General features: G+C 46.5%; 1 protein-coding gene across 1 annotated transcript in view; it reads left to right on the top strand.

Annotated features, from left to right (window-relative positions):
* Window positions 1–302: 302 nt before the first annotated feature.
* Window positions 303–11347, top strand: part of LOC103457154 (zinc finger protein GLI2-like) — a 64140-nt gene continuing 53095 nt past the window's right edge. The window contains exons 1-2 of the mRNA XM_081598014.1: window positions 303–649; window positions 8727–8840. Of these exons, the coding sequence (XP_081454140.1) occupies window positions 8741–8840 (100 nt within the window). The 5' untranslated portion in view covers window positions 303–649; window positions 8727–8740. The remainder of the gene's footprint in view (window positions 650–8726; window positions 8841–11347) is intronic.

Here is an 11347-nt window from a genome sequence, read left to right as displayed (position 1 = left end):
CATGCAGTACCGGCCAGCCGCCGCTAGAGGTCAGGGCTGGACAGAACCAGGAGGAAGTTCTGTGGAGTTCTGCGGTTCTGCTGCTGATCCAGGACCAGTTCTCCGGGTTTTAAAAGACTGCAGGAAGCTGTGGAATTTGCGCCACTTTTTGCACAAGTTAAGCTGCAGGTAAACACTCAAACTGATGCAAAGCGGAGTAATTTTGCCGCAGATGGATCCGAACTGCATGAACTGAAGCGGCTGGTTTGGTTTTAAAATGACGCCTGAATGTGAGAGATCAGCGGGATCAGGAGGAGGAGCGCATCCTGGAAGCTCCGCAGCATCCCGGTGAAACTTCCTCCTCCTCCTCTTCCTCCTCCTCCTGCTCAACTTCTCGTCCTCTCCGCTCCTCCGGGTTCAAACTTTCCCTCCTCCTCCTCCTCTTCCTCCCTAAGCTGGACGCTTCTCTCAACTTCTCCTCACTTTGAGTTAGTCTGCGCTGCGTGGAGGTGAAAGTTTGCCCGCCGCCGCCCCGCGCCGCGCCGCGCCACGCACCGCGCGTCCCGCAGCAGATGGGAATCCACGTGTCTGGAGCCGCTTTTCCTCTCCGAAAACAAAGTTGAGGCGCTTTGGAGGGAAGAAGAAGAAGAAGAGGAAGAGGAGCGGAGCGGTGAGTGCGCTGACCATGTGCTCAGCAGAATTCATTTTTATTTTAACTTCATTTATTCAAATTAAAAACTCCATCCTGCCTTTTATACCGTTTGTTCCTTTTTGTTATATTCATTCTGCTTATTTTAATTTATCCACAAAATCCAGAAAATCTTTTAAAAATTATTTTATTTCCAAATTTTCATAAAATGTCATTTTTATTTTATTTTCATTATTAATATTTCAGCTGATTTGTTGTTGAGTGGAATCATTTTAAAGCTTCCTCCTTTATTTAAATGTTTGTTCTGTGTTTCTGCAGCAGATGAAATAATCAGGTATTAATATTTGATGTTGTTTTTAGTAAAGCAGCAGAAAAGGCCTCAGATTTGATCAATAATTAACGTGGAGCTTCCTGTCCTCTCCGGCCTTAGAGCCGATCTTTTTGTCCGTCCTCATCCTGAATGGCCGCCGCTTCATTTGCATCAGAAGAAAAGTTTTAGTGCGTTTGCTTTTGTGAGCGGTGAAGAGTTCCAGCAGTCAGCAAGGAGGAGGAAAAGGAGGAGGAGCAGGGAATGGGGCCTTGGGTTCGACATTCCCAAACCTGGGATGAGGATGTCACCTTCATCCTGTCTCTTCCTCACATCCTGCCAGGAATTTCTGGAAATCTGTGGAGTTCGAGTCGGGAGAGAGTGAGCCGCCCCGCTGAGGCGACTCAAAAGTCTCTTATCCCACAAAACAACAAGACCACAGCAATTACTGCTCAGCGTGGCCCCGGGGCCACAGGGGGCCTCTCTGGGAAAGGCCCCCAAAACCTGCCTTCATTTTAAAACACACACGGTTCCTGGAGCGGACCGGACCGGTCCCAGAACGGGAGCGCTGTTGGTTTGATCCATGCAGGGAGACGATCCGACGCTCTGCAGCTCCTGACTCACCCGGCTGAAAATAATTGAAGGTTTTCAGGTTGAAGTGGAAGAAAAACTCATCTGGTTCCAGTTAAAGTCGGGACGGTAAACTGGGCTGGTGCAGCTCATCATTAAGGCTGCAGGAGAACCGGATCCATCCAGAGTAACGAGCTCAGGTGCTGAAAACCAAACTGATTCTCTGGAGTCAGAGGGTCCTCTAACACACGCACGCACGCACACACACACACGGACGCACGCACGCACGCACACACACACACACACACACACACACACACACACGGACGCACACACACACACACCCTCTCTCTCTGGGTATGTAAACATTTACTCCTGGAGTCCGTCTGAAGATCTTCTTCCAGCAGATCTTCTCTAAGATCCTCCATCAGGCAGCAGCAATTACCCGCCATCAAACAGATCTAGAGGCCCCTGCAGACGGACCAATCAAAGGCCGGGGGTCACCAGGGGCCTGTAGTTCCTCCTCTGTGCCGTGTTGGGGCCAGCTTTGATGGGGTTGTTAATTAACTCCTGAAGGAACGGCCACCATCAGGACCGGGCCGCCTCAGAGCGCCGCAGCGACGGGATCAGAAGGAAACGTCCCGTTAGAGGACCTGGGGGACGCGGACACGCCACAGCGGCGGACACGCCACAGCGGCGGACACGCCACAGCGGCGGGCCCCAGAGGACCGGGACACTGCGCTCGGTCAAGGCCCTCAGTGTATCCGAGACGCTGCCTGGTGACGGGGCCCCGGCTCTCCAGATCTGCAGCTCCTGTAAATCCATCCTGCTCCTCCGTCCTGAATCTGAAGAGGAAAACGTCAAAACCTTCCGGTCCAGGATTAACCTCCTCATTCTCTTCCTCTTCCTCCTCATCCTCTTCCTCTCTTCTTCTATCAATCGAGTCAAATATTTTCCTCATAAAGAAACATTTAGAACCAACCCAGAGATCCTTCACACATTTTGATTCATTTTTCTGAATAGTTTGTATTTAAGTAAATAATGCAGATTTACACTCTAATTTCCTATAATTTAATTAAATTAATTCTTTCATGAAGATTTTGCATTAAACCTAATTTTAAATTTGTTAAAATATGAGATTAAAATATTAAATACTTGGTTTTCTTTGGCTGCTGAGGTCAGAATGATGGAAAAATGTTAAAATCAGGTGAAGAGCTGATCTGCTCACATCCAGAACCGAGAGACCCAAACTGAATTAAGACCAAAGTGTTCGCCACCGTGAAGAGAGGGACACATGGCAGGTCCAAACCGGCCTAAAGCCGGAACACCTGGGTAGGAAGAGGAACTCTGGATGAAGGAACAAGATGGAGAGAAGGAACCAAGAAAACAGAGTAAAGAAAAACACCAGGGGGCAAAGAAAACCGACCCACAAGAACCATCAGAACCACAGGAACCATCAGAACCACAGGAACCATCACACTGTGTGGAACATGATCCGTCCAAACAGACGCAGGAAAGCCGTTTGGACTTTACAGCGATGGTAAACGGTCCAACCAGTTGAGGTTCTGTTGGACCGTTTGGCTGAAGGTTCAGATCAGCTGCTGGTCGCCTCACGGCTTCAGCGACGATCAACGCCTCTCCATCACAAAATGAGCACAAAACTTCGTCAATATAGTTTTGAAATTTCAGTGTTTACGTTAAATAAGAAATAATTTTTAAAAACCACGTGAATACGTTTATTAATGCGATAAGTCATTAAGGTCAGGTGGTGAGATGTGGATGCTAAGCTAACTCTGGTCCTCCAAACATCGGTCTGGGTTCGGTTGAAGTGAACTCTGGTTCGGTCTGAATGTGAACACCAAACGGATCAGAAACCGCTCCAAAAGCAGGAAGTGAACTACAGCACAGGGCATTCTGGGTAAAGACAACCAAAGCTAACGTGTTAGCCAGCACTAGCAGGAGAAATGGCTCCTGGTCTTTAGCCAAAGACTAAAGAGAAATCCTCCAACAGACTTTTTAATGCAGCACAAAAATGAACCACAGAAGCTGAAGACGTAACAAATATGGCAATGTTGGCCTCTAATCAAACCAAGAGGACTACCTCAGGGGAAACAGCCTTAGAGTTGCATCTGAATGAAAGTAAAGTGACCTTTCCTGTCCAGTAGAATCTCATGGTGTAGTGAGAATTAAAATAACGGATGAACGCAGTGGTGACCGGAGGCAGAGCAGAGTTCTGGTGTCTGAACTGGTTGGTGTTTCTTTTCACGTGAGGAGGTCTCTCATAATGACGAAGGAATGCCAGGAATCCCTTCCTTCGGCCTCGCAGGAAGCGCTAAGCTACCTCAAAGAGAGGTCAAGGTCTGCGGAGCCACACAGGTGGGAGGCGCTCCTCCAGTTCACCCGGACGGGTCAGGAGGGGAGCCAACCCTCCTCTGAACTCGGCTGCCACATCTGTTTGCTGTTGCCGAGGCCGGGAGGAGATCAGCCACAGGATATTGAACATCCAGGCTCATTCCTCCGAGGAGAATCACTCAGCCTCTGTGCTGAACGTGTTGAAACCAGACGCGCTCTGCTGGGAATACGTTTCCCCTGTGTTCTGTTTTTAGCCGATACATCAGGGACTTTGGGTCTCATTTGCTTCTCTTGAAGTTTAGGGGAACCGCTTGGTATAAATTCAGATGTCACTGTTAGCCTCTATTTGTGCTTTCTTGGCTCGTACAATAAACAACCCCGTCTCGGCTGCTTTCTATTTTAGAGTCGCCACCGACCCGGGCTTCTTTTACACCACAGCTATTATTCAAGAGGAGAATAGGTGCGAGGCCCCAGCCATAAATTCCAGCAAGTGGTCCTTGGTAAGGGGTGCCGCGCCGAGGAATTGACTGCATGCTCCGTGATTTTACTCTGCTATGCAGTGACCTTTCAGGCTTAGACAGAGTCATTTGTTTGCTTGACAAGAGCTGTTCTAAAAATTCAGGAGACACTTGGTGCTGGTTATACTTGGTGATGAGCCGAGGTGGAGTCTGGTTCACCTGAGCAGCTGGGCATTAGTTTTCCTGACGCTGTGATCCATATTCGCTCCGGCTCTGGGAGTTTGGTGGGTTTTGATCAACTTGACACACATTTTGGTCTCTTTTCTGCCTCGATAACTAGTTCAGCATGTTAGCCCAACACTCACAAATGTTAATGAACAGGTGAGAGTTCCTCTAAAAGAGATTAAAAGCAGAAATGTCACAGAAGAGAACAAACAGTCATTGACTTCAATGAGTCGGCAGAGAGAGGGGGAGGGTCCCTGTGAAGCTGTTAGTCCCTTAAATAACCTTATTGTGGGGTCCCTTTGTCATCTGTTGCTCTTAAATAAATCACTGTGTGTCTTTGTGACGGGAGCCTCCAGTCCGCCGCAGGGGGCCGCGCTTCATCGGCCAGCCTGTGCCACACAAACGGCTGCTCAACGTTTCTACAGTCACTTCCTGTAACGGCCAGGATTTCTGCAGCTGATCAATGATCAAACTACATCACACCTAAGTGTTTCCGTCACAGCAGCATTTTAACACACACCAATACACATATAGATCATCTAAAAATAATCCCATCATAATAAATAATCACAGCATCAATTTAACTACCCAATGCTAATGCTAATGCATTCTGTAATGACCTTAGATATTATATTCATGTTTATATTTTGTTTTTTACCATCTGGGTTTTATTTTATTTGGAAAAAGAGACAAAATGAGAGGAAATGGAGCTGCTGGGTAAACAGACTTCAAAATAAGAGCATGAATATAAACTAAGAATCCTTAACAGTAAAAACTTCAACAGAGACGTTGAACTTCAGAGGAAAGCTTAGAAAACAGAAACAGTTAGGGAAAGCTAAATGTGCTAAATATTTTTGAAGTTAGCAAAACCTAAAGCACTAAGCTAAAAATTAGCACTGCTATTAGCAGGTTAGCAGAAGCATGTTCAACACAGGTAGTTAGCATCATTGCTAATCTCTGGTTTTCCAAGTCACCATGTTTCTGTGATGGTTTATGATGGGATCTGTGAGGAAAACAAATATTTCTCATTTTATATGTGGATGAATGCATAAAACAAGATGATGACTAAAATCAAGCTGAATAAATCTGGTTTTAGTTCCAGAATGGGTTCATTTAAAGTCCAGCAGGACGGAGATGAAGCTGGATTTTAACGCTGAACCTTCGGTCTCCTCAGAGAGCTGCTGGACGTTTCAGAGCAGAGACGGAGTCTCTCTTAGATCAGCTGTTACTTCCTCCTGCGCCGCCGTTCTGCTAAATGTGTGAGCAGCAAATGTTGAGCCTGACTAATATTGATTTGTGAGGCCAGATCAGAGAACGGGAGGCGTGAAAGACTCCAGTCAGGCGGCTCGTATATCACCTTCTGAACGCGGCTGTGTGTGGTGAGGGCTTCCCATGAGGCCGCGCTGCGTCCACCCACACCTGTTAGCCGATTCATCCGCAGCAATAAAGACGCTCCAGACAGAGCTGTCAGTCAGGCGCTGCTTTGTTACCAGGCAGTAAATGAACTGGAGGTTCATCCAAGTCTGAAACCTGCAGCTGCTCAGCGGTCGAGACGTGATGGAGGGAGGTTCTGCTGTTGGAGGAAACCGACCTCTCTGGGTCCTAATTCGACCTCTCTGGGTTTTCCAATATGGACGCCTGGCTGAGGTGACGTCACAGGATCTCCGTCAGATTCCTTCATTTCCCACAATCCCACTGGAAACTAGCAGGTCTGATGAGACAGTTGGGTTGTGTTTCCTATACAAATGTGCACAAATCTTTGTCAATATTCTGCTAATGTTGGAAACTATTTTGCGGCATCGTGTTTAAAATAGTTCATGTGATAAGTCATTAAAAATCATGGCAGCTAAATGAGATATTCATAATTCAGTCATGGTGATGCTAGCGCTCATCCATCAGCCAATCAGAGGAGACGTTGGAGTCTGATTCAGGCGTTGGAGGACGTGTCCGGTGGACGTCCACTTTCAGTCCGGTCCAAAGTATGGAGGCCTGAAGTGTGAAGTTCTGATCCTGTTGGGTTCATCCAGACGTAACCGGACCGTCGCCTCCCATCGGTCCACAGAGGATTTCCTCAAAGGTTTTGGAGATCATCACAATGTTTCTGGTAAATGTGAGAAGTCTTTGGGTTGTTTTGAGTCGGCAGTGGTTCTGGATGGGCCAGGTTCTGTTCTTACTGCTGAATCCTGGTTAGATGTTCTTCTGGGTTCTTCTGGACCTCCTCATGGTTCCGGAAGTTTTAGAAACGGTTCAGTTCCTGGATGCCTTTAGACTTGATGTGCTGCTTCCTGTTGAAGTGATTTTTCTATTGATCTGTCAGTGATCGGGCCCAGAAGTGGAGCAGAACTCAGGTTCTGGTTGGTTTGGAGAAAAGTCTCTACATCTGGGATTTGATATCAGTGAACATAAACTGGCTTTCCAGTTTATGGAAAGCCAGTTTCTGATCCAGAGGGTTCTGATCCAGTGGTTCTGATCCACTGGATCAGAGGGTTCTGGATCAGAGGGTTCTGGACCAGTGGGTTCTGGACCAGTGGATTCTGGATCAGAGGGTTCTGGAGGAAGATGGCACTTTCTGCTCCCCCGTCTTCATTTCCATCCAGCTTTGAAGATAAAGTAGCATTGTTCTAACTGTTGAGGCTCTGAATGGGCCTGTGGAAAGGTCAACAGCCAAATAAACTTTGATGACATGCAGCCTGGACCCCCACCTCCTTATCCTCCGTGCCCTTTGACCCCAGTTCCCCCGGCCAGCCCCCTGCCAGAGAGCAGATTGAGCTGTGAAAGGCGGGAGCTGCAAACTGCACAACAAGGCCGGGTTTATGAGCAAATCCTTCGACATGTTTGCTCAGCGCTCCCAACATTATCTTCAGATTCCTGGAGAATGAAGGGGTGCCAACAGGCCGGGTGCCAACAGGCCGGGTGCCAACAGGCTGGGTGCCAACCGGGACGTCCAGCTTCACGCTGCGGTTCACAACGAGTTTATGTAAATACAATATACCACAGATGTTGACCTGTCGGCTGAGCTGCTGCTGGTTTGGTCAGAGACGAGTTCACAGGCTGAGGTGACGCTCCGACTGCAGATAAAACTGTTAATATCACTGATTTTACAGCAAACAGAGGCAGATTCATTTGCTGTTTCACTTGGTAACTTGGAAAGAAAAGGAAAAACTGTTTTATTTGGTGGAAATAACCAGAAGAAAAAAAGAAATAAAAGGTGCTTATTTTCAAGATTGTAAAAATGGCCGAAAAATCAGCAGAAACTCATTTCAGTGAGCTCTCCAGAATGTCGTATCTCATTCTGTCGTATGAGATACGACAGAATATCAGGATGAAAAAAATAAAAATCTGACTTTTTTTTGCAAAATTGTAATTCTTTTCACAGAACTCAAGTTATTCTGAGAGTTTTAACTTTTTGCTTAAATCCAGGTCGACTCAGTTCTCGTTCACACTGCACTTAGTCAAATGATCTGAACTAATTGAAAAACATGTTCCCCTCCTGGCCTGTGGGGGCGCTGCACCAAAAACCTCTGAAGACACTGAGCGCAACTTCCTTCTTCACCAAATGGAAACTAAAATGGAGGCGTCAGATTTTAGCGGTTGGAGGATTTCTCTTTAGTCTTTGACTAAAGACCAGGAGCCATTTCTGCTGCTAGCACTAAGCTAGCGCTAGGCTAGCATGTCAGCTTTGGTTGTATTTACCCAGAATGCCCTGCGCTGAAGTCCACTTCCTGCTTTGGTCTGCTTGGCGTTCACTATGCATTCAAACTGAACCAGAGTTCACTTCAACTGAGCCCAGACCGAGGTTTGGAGGACAAGAGGTCAGAGGTCGATTAGCGTTCATACCAACTGAACCGGACTTTCTAGACAAACAGACTGCAGTCAGGTTAAAGTGGATTAAACAGATTTGGTGTGAATGAACCTTTAAAGCATCAGTTGCTGCTTCTGACTCTCTGGGTTCTTAAAACAGGAAACGTTTCCAACCATCCGATTGTCTTTGTTTAATCCATCAGTTCTCGTTAAAGTTGGACATTTAGAGGCTCTTGGCTCGTTGCTGTGACCCTCAGTGGGATCACAGGCACAGTGTCCATCCAGCCACCTGAGTTCTTCCTCAGTTTGTCTCAGATCGTCCTCATGTCCTCCCAAACCGAGAGCTCCACGTTAACGGCCTGTTTTATGCTCCTCTCCCTCACAGCGCCTCAGTTGGCCATGGAGACCTCGTCGCCGTCAGCCGCACAGAAAAAGGACAAAATGGACGGCAGCAGCTTCAGCGACCTCCCCAAGAAGCCGTCGCCCTCGGAGACCAGAGGTAAGGCGCCGTTTCAAGGCCGGGTCCGGTTGTCTGTGAGCCGTGAGCCGGCTGAGAATGAGCCGGGGTCTCACAGGTGCTCAGCCAGGGGGCAAAGGGGAGCCATGAAATATACATTTCAAAGAAGAAGTGTCGTCCCGGGAGCCGGCGCTCTCTGCGGCCTGATGAGGAACCCTCAGCAGTCAGAGGTGACTCGCTGCGGATGTCTGACAGGAATCTTAATAGACTGTGACCCATGAAAGAATCATGAATGCAGATGGGCGCCGTGTGCAGGCGCGGCTCGGTAAACGCGGATGAGTAGAAAACAGGGAGTGACAGCAGAGCTGGGGGGCCGGAGCAGGTGAGCCTGGTGTTGTTGAACTAAATGAAGAGTAGCAGTGATCCTCACTGGCTGGCAGGAAGAGAGAATACATGTTTAAAGATGCCAGGCAGAGCGTGATGAAAGCCGGGCATAATGAGGCCGAAAGACCTTGTTCTTACCTCCAGAGTATAGAGAAGAAAAAACCTTAAAAAGTGTCCGGGGTTGATGGAGCCGGGGACGACACGCAGCTTCAAAAACTGACAGAGATGCAAGCTGATGGGGCCCTTTGACATGCAAATTAAACGTGTGATTTAGTGACATTTTTACTCATTCATGGAGGACTTGGTGGCCTGCCATTACAAAGAAACGCTCATTAATTGATGAAGAGGAGACAAAGCTGGAAACAGAGTCTGGAACGAGGCAGAGCTCAGAGTGGCTCGGCTCTTTGTGAAAACGTTTACTATGGAGGAGACGATTTGAGCCAGAAACATTTCCTACAGCAGAACCAGAGTTCATCTGCCCGGTTCTGATGCCTCCAAACACCAAACAGAGCAAAACGGAGTTTACCAAGACACACAGAACCTGACAGAACCAAGCAGAACCAAGCAGGATAATCAGAACACACCGAGTTACGATCAGATACACAAATTCTGGGAAAGTTTCTGAACGTGTCCAAAACTAAAACAGCTTTCAGGGAAAAATGTGTCAATCTGGAGACAGAGCCAGAAATCCAGCCCTGAATTCAGCCCAAATCCTCTACCGTAACGATAAAATCTCATTCAAATTGGTCATCTTTGCAAAATTAATATTTATGTAACAGAAATGATATTAAAGTTACATTAAACCATCGTTTCCTTTTGGATGTGATAATGATGTTACCGCTCAGGCCTGATGTGTTAATTATGATACAAACTGGATTCAGTTCATTTTTCAAAATTCTACTTTTGAAAACATATACATTTTAGACTTTAATAACTGAATGTATCATTTTTACATACATTTCTGAGAATCTGCTGTTTAAACTAAACAGCCCTGATGAGTTTTATTGTATAATTATGTTATAAATATGACAAAACAATACAAAAATTTAAATACATAAAAATTAACATCTCAGTTCTTCACCAAAAAAAAAGTTTTAGTTAAATAATAATAGAAAAGGTCAAATGTGTACAAAATCATGTCAATCAGGTCAGATTTAATTGTTTATTTTAATTAACTGAAAAAGTAGCAATAAATCATAATAAATTTCCTATCATGAAAATAATTTTTATTTATTGTAATGATGATTAAACCTCCTAAACCTTCTGTATTGTTGGGATTGTTTATTATTTTTCCACTGAAAGTATCAATAAATATAAATAAAATCTGATTACGTGCAGCTTAGCGACACAATCAAATCAAATAAAGTAAAGAAAAGTTATTTTGGATCAGTATTTAGCTTTACCTAAGTTAAATCGTCCATCTCTGGTTAAAGTAAAGCATCCAGTCCTGTTCCTTCATGTTCCCAGGAACATTTTTAGGGTTTTATCAGAGTTCGTGTCGGTCCAGGAGGACAGCCGGACGTTGGGTTGGGTAGTTCTGCAGCGGCCCGGTTCCAGGATCCCTCCAGTACCAGCCGAGGTGAGGGCGTTTGTTCAGAGACGTCAGCGGCTGCCTGATGAAAGCTGAGTTTAATGAGGTTAAAGGACGTCGGCGTCACCTCCACCGTATCACAGCGGATGAATCAGTGGAAACAGAAACGGCGGCGGCGGTCGGAGCGCTGAGCCGGATGCAGAGCGACAGGACACTTTTGAAATGTAAATAGAGCCGGAGGCTGAGCGGACGGAGAACCTGGTGGCCTGCCACGATGAAGAAGACCAACATTAATTGTTCATATGAGAATATCAATGTAGGACACTTCTTTACATTTGGAGCTTCCGCTGTTGCTCCACTTCTCTCCTCTTCAATATTTGAACAAAGCCGCCTCGTTCCCTCGCTGGGTAATAGTCCCAGAGCGGTCAGAGCAGCCGCCTGATTGGGTTCTGGTTCCTCATGTTCTGCTCACATGCTGCATGTTATATTCACAGGACAAAAGGAGGAACTTCACTGTGGTTTAGGCAGATTTTACCCTGACGCTGCAGAGGCTGGTAGTCTGAGCCAGAACCAATCAACCGTAGAGGGAAAACCAAACTAGAGCAACTCAAACCGATGCTTTCATGTTCAGACA

This window comes from Poecilia reticulata, chromosome 2 (assembly GCF_904066995.2).
Source record: "Poecilia reticulata chromosome 2, P_reticulata-male-v2, whole genome shotgun sequence".
NCBI lineage: Eukaryota > Metazoa > Chordata > Actinopteri > Cyprinodontiformes > Poeciliidae > Poecilia > Poecilia reticulata.
This window is presented reverse-complemented; position numbering and strand designations above follow the sequence as displayed.